Source organism: Candoia aspera, chromosome 1 (assembly GCF_035149785.1).
Source record: "Candoia aspera isolate rCanAsp1 chromosome 1, rCanAsp1.hap2, whole genome shotgun sequence".
Taxonomy (NCBI): domain Eukaryota; kingdom Metazoa; phylum Chordata; class Lepidosauria; order Squamata; family Boidae; genus Candoia; species Candoia aspera.
Genome location: NC_086153.1, coordinates 191,072,455 through 191,093,277, shown reverse-complemented (window position 1 = coordinate 191,093,277; position 20,823 = coordinate 191,072,455). Strand labels below are relative to the sequence as shown.

Below are 20,823 nucleotides of genomic sequence, written 5' to 3'. Positions count from 1 at the left end.
TCTGATCCCTTCAAGGGAAAAATGGATAACCAAGTTGAAGGTATGTGCTTTGGTATCTAACATAACTTTGTTAATGACAGAGATTTCAACTCAAAGTGGAAACCATTTTTAGACTGTAATATCCTTTTATTCTTTTGTCATCTTTTTTGCACAGTACTTGTTTATATATTTTCTTCAAAATATCCAATTAAAAAAAAAAGAAGTAGAAAAACTTCACACTATAAAGCGATGGGGAAAATACTTGCTGCATAAACTCAATTGCCTTTTGGTATTCTACATTCCAAGGGCAATGGTCTTTTACATTAATCCCAGTCTATTACATCATGCACAATACATACTTCAGTGGGAGAAAGATGTAAAATTGTGAGAATTTTACAGAACTATTTCCTACAGATACCTTGATAACATACCTGAAGTGTTCAAATAATGAACCAGCCAATACAAGTCTTATCTTGGGAATTTTATGTTAATGTCCTATCTTAGAGTGAAGAACCACGCTGAGACAGTAGCTTGAGTCTCTAGTGTTTATTGTCTTACTCTACTAGACAGAAAATCCTGCCAAAGGCCATGGGAAACATTCACAGATAAACCCAGAACTCAAGGCGGGTCTGCTCTGAGTTTCTTCGAAGGAAAGTTCAAAGCCTCTAAACTACACATGCGTTTCCCCCCCTGGATAGGGGCCCCCTCCTGCTCACCTCAGTACTCATGACAGTATGGTTAGTTTTTGGGGCAGACCTTATCATCAGCCTTAATTTACAGAGTTAAAAGTGTGGTATCTTGAAATTCCATGCACACAGAATGATACATGTTTTCAGTTAAATTTCAATTTTTGTTAAAATCTGAATAAATGCAAATTTGTTCAGTGTTTTTTTAAAGTCATGAATAACACTAGAATCCTTTCTATGCTTAAAGACTATTTATTATTTGAAAGAGCTGAAATGTATATCAATGATAGATGTTATGCTACTCCTTGCATTTCAAGATCTTTAATTTCTATTTACAAAAAGAAAATTAATCTTTTTGTATCCATGTATCTCTCTTCCTACTTAGCACAACATATTGGGGCAGGGGGTATAATGTGCAAATGTTTATAACACTATAATTCTTTTAGTCTGAATAGTACTACTGCTATTTAAAATTGCTATAGTTACTTCCATAAAGCTTTCTCCAGGTTCTGAATAATGGGAAATGCTGCAGCTCTAGCAGTTTTGAGTACCAATATCCTAATAGCACAATCTCATAGACACATCCTCTCAGAAGCTGAATGATACAGCTGTACAGAATTGCAGCCTCAATACGTTAACAGCAGGATGGGTTCAGTCAAAATTATGCATGAAATGAATCCTATTCCATGGTACTATGCCACGTTGTAGAGAAACAGTAGGAATCAGCAAGGACATCACATCATAATTGCAAGGCAGTAGATACAATTTAAAGATAAATTTTATTCTCTTGATGATTTACTCATGCAAACTGCACAGTGAGGAAAGCAGTACAGTTTGTGAAACATTTCAAATTCAAGGAACGCAAATGCAAAGTACAGAAGTAGTGACATACATTTTAAAACGGAATCTATGGTTGTACAACTGTTTTGTTGAACACAGAATAGGATTTTCACTAACCCCTCCATTAAAATCATTTTACATATCTCCTCACACGTACTTAGATTTACAACAGCAACACTTTTGTTACTAAAAACACCGTGTTACATTAAATAAGGTTTTAAAATAGGATTGGCTTATATTGCTCCAGGCATTGTTACTGAGTCACCATTTAATTCAGTGAGCTGCTTCAGAACAGAAATGGAGATAGTAGAGTACAGCATAGCCCATCATATTTAGCAGAGCAAACACAACCAAATTATTCTTACCTAGTTCATGGAATTCACAATGAGAGAGTATCACTCCAACTCAGATAGGGAAATGAGTCCAGAACCCTTGCTTTTACATTGTGCCTAAACTGGAGGGAGCACAAGGCAGGTGCATACATCAGGCGTTGACAAGAACATGAATGCCACCTATCAACGATGCATTACTTTCAACTGGGTGCACATCTCCACCTCAGCATGACTAGAATTAGATCAAGGCAATTTTCTGTGGACGTTTCTTTCAGAATTCATGTTTGGTGATGGAGATTCTCTTGTTTTTGTTCTGGGTTTTAAATTCTGTAAGCTTGCTCTCAGTATTGCAGTTCTTAAAAAAAAACCTGATAAAGCAAAGATATTTAGAGTACTTCTTTGCAAACTACGCAAAAACCTGTCCCTTACAGTTTCAATACACAAAATATTTAAATTCTTATTTTCAGACTTAAAGCACTGAAATGATATATACATAATTTAATGACTGCATCCAGTTTCTGTTCAAGTTTGGTTGTACACCATAAAATTGTTTTCTGTCATTGCCACCAGTTACAATTCAGTGACTTCACAGCTTGATGGCACCCCAGGTTAAAACAAAGCATAGAAGAAACAAGTTACACAACCCACAATAAATGCAATAAATGTTTGTTATATACATAATGGATTTCTCCTGTTCTTTTACTGCCAGATATTGCATTGTGTAATTTACTTCACTGTTCTACAAAGTTTTACTGATGTGAAAGCACAGACCTTTTGAGATTTTACGATTTAATAAAATAGTATACTGCTGTTGTTTTTAATGTAAGTTCAGAATTAAAATAATGGCACATAAAAAAACCTCAGCATCCTACAGATGATTGGATAATGAGATGAACTGTACCTACAATCATCTCATCAGGAACTACATCATGGAATGTTAGTTATCCAAGTTCACACAGTAAATTACAATTCAAAATTGCAAACACCTATTCAAGCCAGCATCACATTGAAGGCATCTTTAAACATTCAAGCACAGATTGCCGGCATAAAGTACTGAATCATTCTCTTTTTCTCTCGTGTACCTACATGCACACACACACATATGCACACCTGCATACACACACATACACACTGTAATTGTTTCCACGGTATGGTAGATCATTAACTCCCCGGCACTCAGGCATCAAAATTTTTCTACTAAAAACATGACAGTGCTTACACAAGAATAAAGTCAAGTTACCTTGCAAATACAAGACATTAACCAAAAAGGAAGGAAACCTTGAGTTGCTTGATGAGGGAATTTTAAGCTTTTCTGGCACCATACCATGTCAGAGCACACATAAGCTTCTTACTTTAAGAGTCAAGAAACTACAAAATATCAAGTTATGTTTGCTTTGATAAATGGTTCCATTTTTCAACCCTGTTGAATATCTGTTCATTATCTTTTTTATTTTTGTAAATGAACAGCTGTAGAATTTATTTTCATGACAGAAATGAAAGTCCTGATTTTAAAATGGAAGTGTTAGCTAAGCTGATATCATTTAAAAAGAAAATCTAGCTAAAAATGACCCTGATCAAGATTATGTATGTGCATAAAAGAAGTACTGTATATCATATACTGTACTGGCCCTGTTAAACAAAATGCTTTAAAAAACATCCAAACAGTTAAAAAGCCCCCCCACCCCCCAAAATTGCTACACAATATAATCAAACGTATTCTCCCAATGTTTTCTTCTCATAATGTGCAAAACAATACAAAGGCAAAAAGACTAAAAACGAATTTACTGTTCCGGTCTTTTTTTCCTCCTTGCCTAGTGCTTTATGATCTTGTAGACTTTACAAAGTCAATAGAATCTATGTAGAACTTTGGTATAAAATATTACAAGATTACTATCACAGTTTTGGGGTGAGTATTAAGTGACTGGTCTTAGTTATTATTATTTTTGGAATACCATCAAATGAAAGAGAAGTACATTTCAACTGTACCAACACTTTACATGACAAGCACTGAAAATAACAAGCAATCCTAGTTAGGAACCAAAGTGACTATAAAGAGACTAGAACCTGCTGTGCAATTCCTGTTTGCCAACTTCCAAAGCCAAATTCAAGTTTGCATTTTACAGATGAGTAATTATTAAGCTACAGATGTCTCCTAAATGAAGGCTATTTCCTTGGTTTCCCTTTGAAGTTGCTAAGGAATATCTAAAAACAAAGTAAGTTTTTGATCAACTTCCTGAAGGCTGCGATTGGGACGGAGGAGCCATGACAATCTGTGACAGCACTGGCTCTGTACTCTGGTCTGGTATCTGGGTGAGAACTGACGTAGCCACTGCTTCTGCCTTGGAGGTGGAGCTAACGCCATTAGAAGTGCTGACGGAACTATGCTGAATAGCTTCGGTGTGAGGACTGCTTGGCACGGAAATGTCTTCAGAACTATCATCTTTATCTGTGGCTGAAAAGAGAAGAACAGCATTTCTATTCCTTGTTCGTGAAAAATGCATCAACAATCAAATTACACCATAAGAACAACAGGTTGTATATTCAGACACAGATCTTCAAGCAAAGCTCCCACTTGAAGCTGCTTCATGAAACAATGTGGTCCCTTCATTTTTGAGAGAAGGACCTGGATGGCTTCACTGTGCTTTGCTTTACTCTTCTTCTCAGTCTCCTGCTCTTACAATAACTGGAAGTCAAAAGGGAGATGGGTATTCTCATGAAGTGCCTTGATGGGGCCAATCGTATGTATTCATTTTGCTGTGTAACAGAGGCTAATCAAAACTGCTGCACCCCAAGTTTAATATTTATCCAGTCATTTTGAGGTTAAAAGTACAAAAGAGCAAGCTGCTGTTCTATCAAACTGCTTAACACTAGCAGCATTAGTTGCTAGCCATGTATACTTTGTGAAGAAATGTTTTGTCTTAATAACCAAAAATAACTAGTTAATAACTGTTGCCTTCTCCTTCTCTGTGCAGCTTCTGTCATCTACTTCCTCTCAAGGCATGAAATCCTCCCATGAAGGATAGAGTTGGCATAGGAAGCTAATGGGGGGAGCTGGGGAGCTAATCATCCAACACAGCACTGCCAAATTCAAATGATCACTTGGAGAATGTCCTGCCGCTGAGTAGCATCCAACACAGCTTTGTCGCTGGTAGAACTGCTTCTACCAATGGACCGGGGAGTGGGGCATTTCTTTCCTCCCCCTAAAAATCTGTTTTGAAGTGGATGGGAAGGGTTGTACAGGGAGAAGAGAAAACTGCAGCTTGTGAGCGAATTTCCACTCAACACTGAATTTCATTGACTGTTAACATAACTGAGACAAAGCTCTATCTAGTGAGTATGTGTCTTTATGAAAAATCAACAACCCTATTACATTAGCCTATCCCTTTTGTTCTATCATAGCATTAAAAAAGTACCGTCATTTATCTAATCAAGCATTTATAAGTTTTATTTTATCATTTCATTTATTTTATCCACCTTAGACACCATCTCATTCCAACTGACTCAGGATTTAACAAGTAACTTATAAATATATTATTTTACCTATTTCTAAAATACTCACCTTTTTATTCAGAATCAAGGTACGCTTACAGTACCAATACTATGACGACGCTAGTGAACCCAAAAGCACATCCCTGCGTCTCAACAACCATATATAATATTCTGGAATGGATATACAGCTTCGCACATCTTTTTCTATTTTGCACGCATTCCCAGTAATACCTAGAATTATATGTTGTGAACAGAAATGTGATTGTATGGGGACTGTTTATATATATTAAAATATCCTTGTCAATCTATAACGTATTACTAAGTTTCTGGGTCTGGAGTTTACAAGCCCTTACACAGCTTGTAAACAGATGTGGATTTTGCAGAAAAGTTTCCACTGTGTGCCAGAGTCCATGTTAGAGAACGGGACCTAATTTACTGGACTAAGTAAACAAATTGGTTATGCTAACTTAAATTTATAAATACATAAGGGGAAAAAAGGCCAACAGCCAAAAGTAATTAACAGAAACGTTTGACTAGAGAAGTACTGTATGTACAGCTAATAGTTTAAATATTAATTTCCAAATCAGAAAACAAGAAAAAAAATTGTTGGAACATTTGTAGTATTTAAAACCCTTAAATTCAACAGAATTTATTCTTTTATTTTGGGTTCCTTTACAGAATATCAGTTAAAGACACTGTATACACAGATTTTAAAATGCCCGAAGCATCTGAAAAATTGTGTTAACACATAAGGTAGATTTCTATTCTGTAGTTCCATTCTTAGAGCAGATTTTGATTCCTTCAGCTAATAAGAGGAGAAAATTAATTTTTATTGACTCCCATATATCCAATACAGAGGTCTCGTCAAAGCCACTGGAATGGATTCTTGAGGCACACGTATTGCACAGAATATAGGGAAGAATGGGTAGCAGCATTTTGTGTCGTTACCACCATGATACTTTTTCCGTTCTTCAAGGCATCAGTGAGTTGTATAGCTTGTGTCCAATGTTTAAATTATAATTTGGCCACTTTGTTACAGAAATAGGTTATATGGACTATACATCTTAATGGCATAGGCCAAATTCTTACTTTTATTTGCATTGTATGTTCTGGTCATAGTCTGGTAGCTACTTCCTATGAGTGATAATGTTTAATGTTATTGTCCTGTTCAGACTATGAGACGGCCAGGCAGAATTACTATTAAATTCTTTATTTACAATAACTATTAACAACAGTAAAAGTCCTTAGAATAGATTAGGCAATGCAGTTCAATCAAGTCCACCCAGGCAGTAGAGGATGGTCAGGCAAGGCTGCAGGTTCAGATCGTGGCAAAGCAGCAAGGCAGAACTCAGCTAGTTCTCTTATTGAGGCTACAAGACTCGGTGAAACTAGAGCGCGTGACAAAGAGGAGGCCTGAGGCAGGAGGCTCTGAACGGGCACGAAGGTTAGACTAGGCTTGACCACAGAGGCTAGACAAGGCTGGACTGGAGCGTCTAGACAAGGCTCTGGTCTGGAGACAAGGCTGGACTTGGCAAGAATGCCACAACGAGGCTTGAAGCTGGAAGCGAACTGAAATGTGCTGGAACAGCAAGACGAGGCTTGGAACTGGATGCAAGACTGTGCTCGGCTGGGATGGCAAGAATAGGCTCAACTGGAGCAGTGTGTGCAGGAAGCAGGTCCACGACGGCAGGAGGAGCTGGCTCTGATTCCACACTGGCTACAGGCAAGGCTCCCGACTTTGGTAAGGATTCTTCCACAATTACTGTGAGCTCGAAGGATCAGTTGTCCCCGGCAGCTTGCTCTTGGTGGGCCTGCCTTTTTAAGCGATCCTTTCTGTGCCATTTTTCCTTTGCAGCCAATCGGACTGCTTTTTGATTCGTGTGCTTCTCTGCTCTTCTCTCTTGAGCACTGATTGGAGGATTCAAACCTCCCTCCCAAGTTTGTCCAATCAGCACCTCCGATTTCTCCCACTCTGCTGAATCATCCCTGGTTTCTGTTTTTCTAATTTCTTCCTGATAAGTTTCGTTGTCCCCTTGAAAACCTTGATAAATTTCATTTTCGGAGTCAGATTCAGACTCAAACCTCACAGCTATTTTCACTGCCAACTTCTACATTGAATAAAAATAGCATGCACTAATGTCTCTGAGATAGTTAAATATGCCAGAAGGAAAAAAAGGATTATTTCTGACATCAATATTCAAGACACCTAAGCTCATTCAGCAAACTATGTATACATGAAGCTATCCTATAGCAGCCTAGATATACGAAATAATATTGTTTTGTCAGATGGGAGCCATAATGGCTTCATCCTTGCAACAATCATTGTTAATATAAATTCAAAATATATTTCTGTATGGTTTCAATTTGCTCCAAGATGCCACTTTCTATCCTGTCAAAATGACTGGAGATCAAATGGACTGAGATTTATAACCTCAAAACTGACAAAATCAATGTGCTAAATATATACAGCCACAGAGAGTTGCTAAATCTCCAGAATCTTTTAAATTAAAAAATATTGCCCATTCTGATGAAACTGCTTACAATGGCTACAAGTAAAGATGGTGGCCATTAAGTTTTATTGCAAGCACCTGAGGAACTGTTCACATGCAATACGAAATGTTCTTTTATTCTCCTAAATTACTGACACTGGCAAATTAAAATGAAGTGGCTACATATGGCAGAAACAATCTTCACATTTACAAATACCCTGAAATATCACTAAATCATAAAAACGAAAGCTGTGGGTTATATATTATGAATGTTGCCTAATGCATTCCCAGCTCAGTTATTTGTTACAAATTTGTGTACAATGGACAAATTTGGCCATTTATTCTACCGTAGCGGCTGCTTTTTTGGGCTCTTTATTATATCCCCAAAATAATGTAACAAGACATACACAATTAACCTTCAAAGTGCTGAAAAAGTCAGAAAGCCAACAATTTAGTTTCTTATATTTTACCTTTACATTGCTATACCAATAAATATTAACATTTATTTTTTTCCTTCAGCAATATTATATATTGCTCTTTTGGATGAAAATTAATGTTTAAATAGGCTAACAGCTATTCAATATAAATATATAACATTATGATCAAGAGGGTTGGATTAAAATATTTAATTTTTTAAAAAAAAGAATTCTATGAATTACCGTGTCACTGTACATATTTTGCCAAAACCTCGTGAAATATTTCAGCATCACGTTTCAGTACTAATGCTTTCTTGGTTTGGTATTTCTTGGTATTACACTGGCATAACAACCTAGGGCTATAGGGAATGCAATATTACTCACTATGATAGCCAGATTTCTTCTGCATGGCTGTAACAGGACAATCTTTATGAGCCAGAAGAAGCTGTTTCAGCTGTGCCACTTCATTTCTAAGCAGAGTGACTTCATTCTAAAAGAAGAAAAAAGAAGTTACATTTTAGCAGTATTAAGTTTTCTGCATTTCAGACTGAGGTTTACAAGGTCCTGAAAAGAGAAATAAAAGACACGGCACACACTTCCTGTATATATTAATACCGCATAAGTTATTATGTTCCAATCCTTCTTCAACCTTTTGTCTTCTTTGTCTTTACTATGTAATCATTTTCAATTCATTCTATAATCAATTCAATAACCTCTATGGCCACAGAAGGCCTCACACATTGCCCTTTGTTATTTTAAATCCTCACTCCTATCTTCTTGAAGATTTCATCATCTCCATCCAAGCACAATTTTCTTGGTCTTTCGCTTCCTCTTGACTCATCACTCTTCCTTCATATATTTGCTTTGCAATTTGATCCTTATTCATTTTCTCTATATGACCAATCAAACTCAACATACTTTTATATTGGTTATTCGGTTTTCTATTCAATCCACATGCATTCTGCATTCATTAAATCTTGATCCTATTACTTCTACTATTACCACACCCTACTATAGTATACAATCCTACTACATTCAGTTTATTTATGCTTCTCTTGACATATCCACTCTCACTTCCACATAACAAAGTAGGAAGAAGCTTGAGCTTATACAGTCACTTCTTGAGAGATGGGCACCTATTTAAATTTGATAAATAAACTAACAATTTTTCAATTTGGATGTGCATTCCTTGTAACAGACCACATGCTATCCACTACCATTCTAACAGAATTTGTATGTCTTAAAAATGTAACCATATATTTTAATAAATATTCTATCAAGCTGCACTAATTGCTCAAGTGTTCTGTCATTTATACTGTATGTAACTTGCAACTGATCATTCCATTTTCTCTTTGAACACAATTATCGTCTTTGATATATTAATTTGCAAATCCATGTTCCTTTTGGTAAAACAAAATCTAATGTTCACTGAAAGCTTCTCAACCAACATGGCACTGTCTACATACAAAAGTACGCATACATTCATTTTTTCCAAACACACAGTCACAGATGCAGTCTTCACACACATCAAACACACATTTTATAGAGCCACTCAATAAATAAACCACATCCATATTTTAACATTTCTCCAGTTACAAATTCTGCTTCTTGCAGCTTGATAATTTTTCAACATCGTTATAGCATTGATGACTCACTTTTCATCATTTTTTCCTTGGGCACTAACATTTATTAGCATTATTTTTTTTAAATTTTCACTTTTGTTTCTTTCACTTTTTTTTGCTTTTCTTCCACATCCATTTTCCTTCAAACTTCATTCTCAGCATTACCAAATAATAGTTCGTTCCACTCTAGAACCTCACAGCATCCTTGTAGCCATCACTAATTTTATCTTTCATGATAATCAACTCAATAATGCTTTTATTTATATTGATTCCATTGCATAATTACACATTAATAGACTTACATTTAAACTAGGTATTTGAAACAAGCAGATCTTTTCTAACCAAATACTCATCATTTTTATTCTTGGGTCTCAGACTGGGCCAGTTATTATTTTCTGTATTTTCCCTTTCATCTTGTTACTATCCATCCATTTGCGTAATACAGGGAATAATTTTTTTGCCATGCATTGCTTTCATTTAGAATGTTTTACAGTTTTTCCTAAAGTTTGTCCCTTATTCTTCCATTATCACAATTCACTGGAGTATAATATACAACTATCACCAGTCTATGATTCCTACCTTAATATTAATCCAGAATGAAGATACTTTCGTTCATAATTAAACTAATCCCATCACTTCCCTACACGTTGTAATGAACTCCAGTCCACGAGAACAGAAAACTATTCAGATCACTTACACCCATCCCCTTTCTCTTACATTTCACAGAGGAAGAATTTATCTTTTTTTTTCATTTGTTAATTCATGCTCATATATTCCTCTTACATCCCAAGCTGTACTTGTACAAAAGAACTTTGCAGTCTTGGCTTCTCTCCTAAATATTTAGGCCAACTAACTCTGGAGAAGGCCAAATCAATAGTAAAAGAAAGCATTAGGGACACTGATCGCCAAAATGGTATTACCCGTGCTCCCAAATTCTATCGCCAAATTCTAGGTAGCTGCAAACCCTCTACTGCAGGGTATCTGTACAATCTAATCCTAAGCAAATATAGATCGGCCTCTTCCAGAGCCCGCTTTGATGCCCTCCCTTCAGCACTGCTGGCAGGAAGATTTCATGGGACGCCTTATTCACAGAGCCTTTGCCCTTGTGGATCCAGGGAGGTAGAAACTCTTTCCCACGTCCTCATACAGGGTCCTTTTTATGATGCCCCAAGATGTGCTCTGATCTCCTGAATTATTTCTAAATTTGTGGGTTATACTGATAGATTTTACATTTATTTCTTTTTAAGGGATGCTGGGATGCTGGTGGCAAAATATTTTCACCAAGCTATACAATTACGCCAAATTTTTAATGAGATAATATTGTTTTATTATTTTGTTTTCCTTTTTCCTGACAATGAATTGTTGAATTAAACTATTTTCTTTTATTGTAAAGGCTGGTCAAAGACTGTAATAATAATGTTGTTGCTGCTGTTGTTATTCCAAGTTGTAGTGTTTCATGGTAATCATCTGATGGGCCCCATAAATATTGACTTCTGCTGTTCATGATGACCTTGGTTAACTGAAGCTTCCATGTAACTTTTTAGTACACTAGAAAAGATGTAGACTAAGTTACCAGCATCAGTTACACCCATGCCACATGCAGCACTCCTTGCTACGTGCAGCACTCCTCACTAACAGGACAGTATTCACCAAATTTTGGACAGTATATTACAAGACAACAAAAACCTTGTTTTACAGCATCATATTCGTGCTAATTTATGTAAGTTAGGTTTTCTAATCAACATATGACCCTACATATTATTGCCTGCATTCCACCAATTAAGAAGTATGTTCAGTGAAGTGACATTCACTCAGCATATACAGTATATGGAACTACTGATACCAAAAAAAAAAAAAAAAAGGTAGACCAGAAAGACCCATACAGAGTAGACTTATTTCCCCCTTTATTAATTAAAAGTAATTTGAAACCGTTTTATTTATTCGTTTAGTCGCTTCTGACTCTTCGTGACTTCATGGACCAGCCCACGCCAGAGCTTCCTGTCGGTCATCAACACCCCCAGCTCCCCCAGGGACGAGTCCGTCACCTCTAGAATATCATCCATCCATCTTGCCCTTGGTCGGCCCCTCTTCCTTTTGCCTTCCACTCTCCCTAGCATCAGCATCTTCTCCAGGGTGTCCTGTCTTCTCATTATGTGGCCAAAGTATTTCAGTTTTGCCTTTAATATCATTCCCTCAAGTGAGCAGTCTGGCTTTATTTCCTGGAGGATGGACTGGTTGGATCTTCTTGCAGTCCAAGGCACTCTCAGAACTTTCCTCCAACACCACAGTTCAAAAGCATCGATCTTCCTTCGCTCAGCCTTCCTTATGGTCCAGCTCTCGCAGCCATATGTTCCTATGGGGAACACCATTGCTTTAACTATGTGGACCTTTGTTGTCAGTGTGATGTCTCTGCTCTTAACTATTTTATCGAGATTTGTCATTGCTCTTCTCCCAAGGATTAAACGTCTTCTGATTTCCTGACCGCAGTCAGCATCTGCAGTAATCTTCGCACCTAGAAATACAAAGTCTTTCACTGCTTCTGCATTTTCTCCCTCTATTTGCCAGTTATCAATCGAGCTGGTTGCCATAAACTTGGTTTTTTTGAGGTTTAGCTGCAAGCCAGCTTTTGCACTTTCTTCTTTCACCTTCATCATAAGGCTCCTCAGTTCCACTTTGCTTTCAGCCATCAAAATGGTATCATCTCCATATCTGAGATTGTTAATGTGTCTTCCAGTGATTTTAACTCCAGCCTTGGATTCCTCAAGCCCAGCATGTCGCATGATGTGTTCTGCGTACAAGTTGAATAGGTAGGGTGAGAAGATACAGCCCTGCCGTACTCCTTTCCCAATCTTAAACCAGTCCGTTGTTCCGTGGTCTGTTCTTACTGTTGCTACTTGGTCGTTATACAGATTCTTCAGGAGGCAGACAAGATGACTTGGTATCCCCATACCGCTAAGAACTTGCCACAATTTGTTGTGGTCCACACAGTCAAAGGGTTTAGAATAGTCAATAAAACAGAAATAGATGTTTTTCTGAAACTCCCTGGCTTTTTCCATGATCCAGCGGATATTGGCAATTTGGTCCCTAGTTCCTCTGCCTTTTCTAAACCCAGCTTGTGCATCTGGCAATTCTCGCTCCATGAATTGCTGAAGTCTACCCTGCAGGATCTTGAGCATTACCTTACTGGCATGTGAAATGAGTGCCACTGTTCGATAGTTTGAACATTCTTTAGTGTTTCCATTGTTTGGTATGGGGATATAAGTTGATTTTTTCCAATCTGAGAAACCCTGTTAAAGAACACTATATTCCTATTCCATATTAATCAATTTTTTAACGGTGTACAACTAAAGCTACCGGATCAGGGCTGCAAAAATCCAGATGGCCACTCGATGGCAGCAAAGTAGGGATGTGTAAAATGTTCTATGTATCAATCGAAGTGAATATTTGTAGCTCAGGGTTGAACTGTGGAGTCCTTGGTGCTCCCTGAACCTTGTTGTTTTCTTGCACGCCAGAGAATTCCTGTAAGCCTGGCACTCAGACAGAGCAGCCATCAACAGACACATAGAGGTAAACAACATTTATATACCATTCAAAAGAGACAACAGAAAAGCCAAAAGACCAGGACACTCCCTTGCCAGCAATCAACACCCAGATATGCAAAAATCAACACTAGGATTAACACCAGATGAACCATCAAACAGCACAATACACCCTAATCAAGGAACTATTAACTCAGTCAGTCAACCAAGCAGCAAACAACAGCCCAATCAAAGAACTCCCAAGGAGGGAACAACACCCCTACCAACACAAGCAGGGCAAGCCATGGTATATAAACTGAGAGCAAGGCCCACTCCCTCCTCGCACTGAAGATGTTGCCTAGTCTGGCAATGAAACGTCTGTTCTATCTATGGATGATGTAGTGTAAGGAACTGGCAGCTGGTTCACATCCAGATCTAAACACATGCGTTTTGTCTAGGTGTGAACCTGAAACACATGTTTCAGGCAGAGCTGTTCTGAAATAGGAACAGTAAGGAAAAAATAAGACCTTCAGTGGCAGCACATGTGGTGGCATCCAGGGAAGGTAATGGGAAAGAATATGCCGTTAAGACTGGGGAAGGATGGGCAGACTGGCTGAATTCAAGTGTGACAGAACTGTGGAGAAACAAGAAGAAAGGCACTGAGAAGATCACAGAGTGGGCAGGTGGGCATGTTATGCTTGAATGTCAGCAAGCCCAGGGAGTAAGGGGAAAGAAGGCACTGAGATGATTGGTAAGCAGGCTGGCACAAACATTGCAGGCTTTGATCTGGCTGTGCTTCCAAATTGCAATGTCTTTGTTTGATGTACAAAACACTTTCAGTACATAATATTTGCTACCATCTAGTGACTGTCTGGATTTTGGTAGCCTTGGTAGCCTTTTATGCAATAGAATGAGCAATACTGAGGAAGCAAAAAGGTGGCTTTGACCTTTGACTTTGTGGTCAGGCTATTTAAATTACTACCAATAATTATCTGAGTCTTTGTAAATAATACCTAGCTTTTTGTTTTAGCCTTCAAAAAGCTAATTCCATTGCACAGATTTCCAGAACATTTTTGCACCAAGGGCTTTATTCCACTAGGACAAAAGATAGTGAGGCTAAGACAAAAGCAGAATTTCATTTAATTTCATTTCCATGTAATTAAAATTACTAAATTAATTAAGAATAGCTAGCATTGTTTATCCCCAAGCATTTAATAATTGCTTCCTTCTAGAAATTAGAAAGTATAATTTGGTGAGAACTTTGAGGAAGATTTGGGAGCTGCACCCAAGACATTTAAGGGTTACATGTAGATTTAGGGCTTCAGGATTTGTACCCTTGGGGTATGTCAAGTTGAACAAATTAGTTTATTAAGTGGAAGTATCACTGTCGACTATTCCTGAAATAACCGATACTTATATTTTTATATTTTAAATTATATTATATATAATTATTTTAATTATATTATATAAGCCACTTTGGGAATAATTTGTCCTGAAAGGCAACTTAAAATTATTTAAAAGAAACAAACACACTATCTCAACAAACTTCTCAGAGCCTGCACTTAAAATACCTAAAATAACCCCAAAAAGTATAGTCATCTAAATGCTGCCTGATTTCACATGTAAGCCTTTAATGTTAGTAGAAAGGATTACGATTGACATCTTTCCTCCACTGCAACTGCGGCAGAACAGAACTGAGTATTCTAAGTTGTATTCTTAAATTGCACACAGGGGTTCATACACCTAGCTAAATATCCTACATGACATGAGGATATTCCTAAAAATGTCTCAGACAGCACAATGTCCTCTACAAACTAAAAGATTCTCACTCAGAACAATCTCTGCCTGCTGGCTGGGGAATGGCAGAATCCTTTCTCCCCAAGAAACGGTCCTTCTCTTAGCCATGGAAACAGCCACTTGGCAGGCTAGGATAAGTGTGATAGATTCAGGAGCATTCATTAAAGGGAAAAAAGAGGCAGGAAAACAATTGGCTCCCTACTGCAATTTAATTGTTGGGTTGAGGGTAGGGAGAAATAGCAGTTTTGTCGAGGTGGTTGACAAAATCAGAAAAAATCAGAAACAGTGAGCCCATATAATACATATATTAACATAAGGGCAACATTTTTCTGCTTTAGAGGATGTGGATGAATTTGCAATTTTCAGTGTCATGGGTACAATCACAGATTGACTGTGGTGGAGAAGTAAACCCATTTACTAAACAGCTGCCATGCCACATACGGTCATCAGGTGATTTTACCCCTAATCCTAGTTGCCTTATTTGCTTTCTTCAATTTTTTTGCAGAATAAATCCTAGTCACTACACCTTGGCTGTTCATTTCAGCCTGGAAAAAACAAAACTGAATGAGATTTTTAAAAAATGTTCTTCCCATTAATCTACTTACTGTTCCTCACAGTGGCTGTCATGGCCCAGGACTCTGACTCTGAAGAAGCTGTTCCAGCTGAATCAGTGGAATGTCAGCCTCAGAAGATGCCAGGCCAGGAATCATCTGAGGCTGATCAAACACAGGCACCATCAGAACAGCTGGAGTAGTCAAATGATGAGGCATGGCCCCCAAGCCCTCGGACTCAGTGAGTAGAGCGGAAAGCAGAGCAAAGATGCTCAATGAGGCTTCTCGCCAAGCAAGAGAGTAACTATTCTAATTAAAGATAGCTGGCTGCAGCCTGATGTAAGAGGCAGCCCTGACTCATGCTTCTCTGTTGGAAACAACTGCCTGATCTCCTGCTTTGGTGTGTTGGTCCCGTGAATCCTGCTTGTATAAAAAAAAAAAACCCTGAAACTCTTGACCTTTCGACTGGCTGACAAACCTGACTTGGCTTTCTGAACTTTGGACAGGATTTTGATTTCTCTCCTGCCCATTCCTTTGAAAGCGAAACTACCCAAGCAAGCTTTCTTTACCTGAGACTCTGTTTTGATTTACATTCCTTTCCTTGTCTGTTTATCTACTTAGCCTTGAGTAAATATTCTCACCTAGCAACTGTGTGTGTGTGAGTCTAAGACCTGAAACAGGACAGCGGCACAGATATCAATAACAAACTTCAAACAGAATTGAAGGAGAGTGTAATAAACATTTTTTTTTGCTTTTGCTTCTAAATATCCTTTTGGGCAGACTGCATGGTTGACATTTTCAAAGGCAAAGGGCAAGGGTTCAGAGATAATAGGAAGGTCTTCAACAGCGTTTGTACACTTATGAATGCGATGTTGGAGATCTCAGCCTCAAAGACAGAGATAATTATCTACAGTATTTCTGAAATTCAAGTAAGCCAGAGTGTTAATGCCCTTGTAATCAAAGTATTTATTTACTTGAGTTGATGTTTTAAAAGTTTCATTTCCAAGACTGCATATTTATGGCATGTTCCAGTCGCAACGTTTCATGTTTTGACCAATATATTTCTTATTCTGAAATAGAACCCAGAATGATTAACCAAATCCATTAATATTACAATTGACACCTTTTTGCTTTCAAAACAGTAAAGCTCTATGTACAGTAATATTCGTATTTTACATTTACAGGCTTCTACTTACATTCCTGAACCTGTTTATTCTGTAGAATTGACAAAGCTAAAAAAAACAAAAAACAAACCAACGCCCTGCCAAACTTCATCATTATTTCAGACCCAGCATACTGTCGAAGACCAAATTTATTATATTTGATATTGGATGTAAGTAATCATTATTGCTCACCCTGATCAGCTCTGCAAACTTGTCAAGAGAAGAATTATGGAAATGCAAGATTATTAATAAAGCACATTATTTCTTTCTTTGACATTTAATTTTCTTTACTATTGTCATGTTCACCGTTTCAATGTGCTTGGTACATCGTAACGTTTCGCATATCATTAGCCTGATACGTGTTTGATCTCAGAAGGGAGGACGATTCCTTTCCAGGCCGTTCTTATCTGTTGGCTGCTGGGTTGGAATGTATTTGGGTTATCTCATGTATTCAAGGCTGCTTTCCCAGGATGTGTAGAAAACGGTTACCAGCACCTGGGAGGGGGGTGGTTGCTCTGGCTGGTAGTGGGGAGGGATCACGTTTGGAGCCGAGGGTTTTTAGTTTGTTTTTGGTGCGCTTTCTGTCATTCTCAGCTTTCTCTGTATCTGCCTTAATTTCTTTAATAAACCAGATTTCATTTAGCAACTTCTTGTGAGTCTGAGTGTTGGGGATAGGCAACCATTACAACTATTCTGTCCTTCACATTGACCAGTTCTGCTGATAGCAGAATGTAAAATATGCTTTTTTTTTTTACAATTAGTAATATGAAAGTAACTCCTGAGAATCTGTGAAAAAAAATAGTTTCACCTAACTACAGTTCTAAGGCTATTAACACAAGTAGAAACCTGTATTAGGTCACATTTATTCTAGAAAGTAGACATGGCCCATTGGGATATATCACTCACATTCAAATTGTCCTGGATAATTTTCTGGATATAACTGAAAGAGACTGTTGTCACCTTAAAACTTTAGGTTGACTTCAGTTAATCATCACTGAAACAGATATGCAACAGAGTGGCCCATTCCTAAAACTTTGTTTTTATTGTTAAAAAAAATAACGATTTTTGATTGTCTAAACCTGTTAAATAAAATGTGTAAACTGCAAGTCAGAAAAACAAAGTACCTGTAATTGACCATTTAATGAGCTGAGGTCTTCTGCTTTTTTCTCCAAAGACTGGACCCAAACTTTTCTTTTTTGTCTGCATCTTGAAGCAGCTGCTCTGTTCCGCTCTAAGAATTTCCGTCTTTTCTCATCAGGATCTTCATTTGCTGCCCTTCTTCGGCGGCCTCCTGTATTTGGAGTTTGTGGTGCAGGCTGAGCAGGAGAGGCCTGGAGGTACCAGAACATCACAATTCATTAACACAAATTCTGTATGCTTTTTAAAATATTCACTATAAATTAATTTAATGTTTATTTTATAACAGCATCCCAGGATTATTATTAGGCACTCTCTCAGTTATTTGAGCTTCACGTCAAATAACTGAAATTTAATAATAATGGGTATGCCTAAAATACTTAAAATATTGGACATAGTGTGGCAGGGATGTCACAGAAAATTTAAAAATTGTCTTCCCCACAGTGTCAGATTCCTCCCATGAAAAGGATCACAGAACCCCTTATCAGAGCATCTTCCATTACTTCCTTATCAATAGGTTAGACTCTGTCACCAGATGGGAGGGGGCGTTGCGATGGAGTGTGAATTGCATTATTATGGCTAGAGATTTATGGCAGTTCACATCAAGGCCAGTCAGTAGAGATACACCAGCAACACCACCTGGATGGGAAGGGGGGTGACATACTTTCATGGGAAAGGAAGGCAATTAAGGGAATGTAGTTTTGGGGCTTCCCTTGAAGAGTATCTGGAAGCTTCAGTTGGTTCAAAATGCGGCCGCACGAACAGCGATGAGTGCTCCGAGATCAGCACACGTAACACCCTTACTGCACGAGCTGCATTGGGTTCCAGTTTGCTTCTGGGTCCAATTCAAGGTGTTGGTTATCACCTTTAAAGCCCTACATGGCATGGGTCCAGGTTACCTACCGGACCGTCTCACCCCATTACATCAGCCTGTCCCACCCGATTGTGCAAAGAGGGCATGTTGGGGAACCCATCTGTAAGAGAATTCCATCTGGTGGGGTCCAGGAGGCGGGCCTTCTCTGCAACAGCTCCCACCCTTTGGAACATCCTTCCCCCAGAAGTGAGGTTAGCCCCCTCCCTCCTGGACTTCAGAAAACAGTTGAAGACCTGGTTTTATAGTCTTGCCTGGAATAGGGAGGGGAAGAGCCATTCTTGGGGCTGGTTGATTCCCTAATTCTGCAGGGACCAGTTTTATGCCCTTATGGTTTGAATTAGATCCGCCATGGCTTGGATTTTATTGCATTTTATGCTAATGGTTGTATTTATGATTTTATTGAAATTTTAATTGTTTTTATTGTGAACCGCCCAGGGTCCCCCATGTGGGGGAGATGGGTGGTGATAAAAAATTGATAAATAAAATAAATAAATAAATAAAAATAATTGTATGTTTTAGCGGGAATTCTCCATTCGCAGCTTTACTTCTGTCCTAGCCATTTTGCTTCATTAAACAGTTAAAGGATCCTGGTCTCCTGACTGTCATTGTGTTAATGCTCGAATGGTCTAGTGCTGACACACAGTGTGGAGACAATTATTATCTAATATATGCAAACTGTCTCCAGTATAATATAGTACCACAAAGTCACTGTGGAATCAAATTTTATTCTTTTCATCTTCTTCACCTAAGACAATAATAAAAGTTAGGCACTTGCAATAGTGACAAATGCAATGAAAAGCAGGTAAATTTAAGTTAAATTACATAAGCCCATCTAGATTTCCCCATCATGAGAGCAATAAATGTATTTAACTATCTCACTTGCTTATAATTTAGCTGCCATGTACCCTCAGCTTCTGTCCTCTTCCTTTAGCTAATTCCAAGATCAGTCTGTCTCCCTATATACACATGTTTAAGACATAGAGCATGGAAGAATTGTAAGAAATTTTTCATGTTAGCAAACTGAGCCAGAAGGTAGGTTTCATACCGGTGTTTCAGTAGTAGATGTTGCGGGTTGTTGCAGTGATTGTGGTCGTACTTCCTCTGACTGAGTTCGAACCAGTCCACTTGTTTGTCCCTTGGTATCTCCATTTGTTACCTGAGAGTGCTGCTGGGTCAGCGCAGCTTTTAATCTCTAAAGGAAAAGAAAGAAAGAAAAAACCCATACACGCTCATTTTACCATGATGTCCTGTAACAGAACACCTACTCAGCAGTAAAAAATGTAATGTTACATGCATCCACATGATTCTATCCAATTTTAGGCAATTCTATTATCATTTGCTGTCACATTCCAGAGACTTTCATGAGGTTACCCAACTCCCAAGACAGGTTTTCTAAGATAATCAAAGATTTTGATTAGAAAGCCCTCACATGCAAGCAGAATTCTTTCCACTCAGCACTGCATACTATCCATTGCCTTCCTCCTAACTACAATTTCACCTTTAGTATCTGCTTTTAATAAACAGCCGGCTAATTCCACTTGTTTTAAGGAAAAATAATGTCTGGTATAAATCCACAAATATTATTTTTCATGTAAAAGAGACTGACAACTTATCAATATGGAGTGCATTTTAAAGATGTTACATACAAAATTTAATGAATCAATGTTAATGTTCCCAAATTATTTTAAAAAGACTCACTGAGTTGCATCCTCCTTCCCTAACAGCATGTAATAAGTATGTATGCATTTAAATAAATATATAAATAAATAAAATATTTATTTGATTTATATGGCCACTCATCTCAAATTCATGACTCTGGGTGGCTAACAATAGATAAAAACAAGAAAAAATCATCATAACAAAGTAATAATATATATAGCAATCTGAAGTGTTTTGGAGCTTTGGACAAACAGATGCAAAGAAGCAGGAG

The 20,823-nt window shown here is 37.8% G+C and overlaps 1 protein-coding gene across 4 annotated transcripts in view; it reads right to left on the bottom strand.

The window, feature by feature from the left end:
- Positions 1 to 1,425: 1,425 nt before the first annotated feature.
- ATF2 (activating transcription factor 2) overlaps positions 1,426 to 20,823 on the bottom strand; it is a 48,307-nt gene continuing 28,909 nt past the window's right edge. For 2 of the 4 annotated variants that reach the window (XM_063318150.1, XM_063318153.1), the window contains 4 exons: positions 19,939 to 20,085; positions 18,007 to 18,213; positions 8,616 to 8,721; positions 1,426 to 4,289 (listed from right to left, as the gene is read on the bottom strand). In XM_063318150.1, coding sequence (XP_063174220.1) covers positions 4,063 to 4,289; positions 8,616 to 8,721; positions 18,007 to 18,213; positions 19,939 to 20,085 — 687 coding nt within the window. In that variant the 3' untranslated portion in view covers positions 1,426 to 4,062. The remainder of the gene's footprint in view (positions 4,290 to 8,615; positions 8,722 to 18,006; positions 18,214 to 19,938; positions 20,086 to 20,823) is intronic. The other 2 variants (XR_010068915.1, XM_063318152.1) reach the window with 2 other exon arrangements.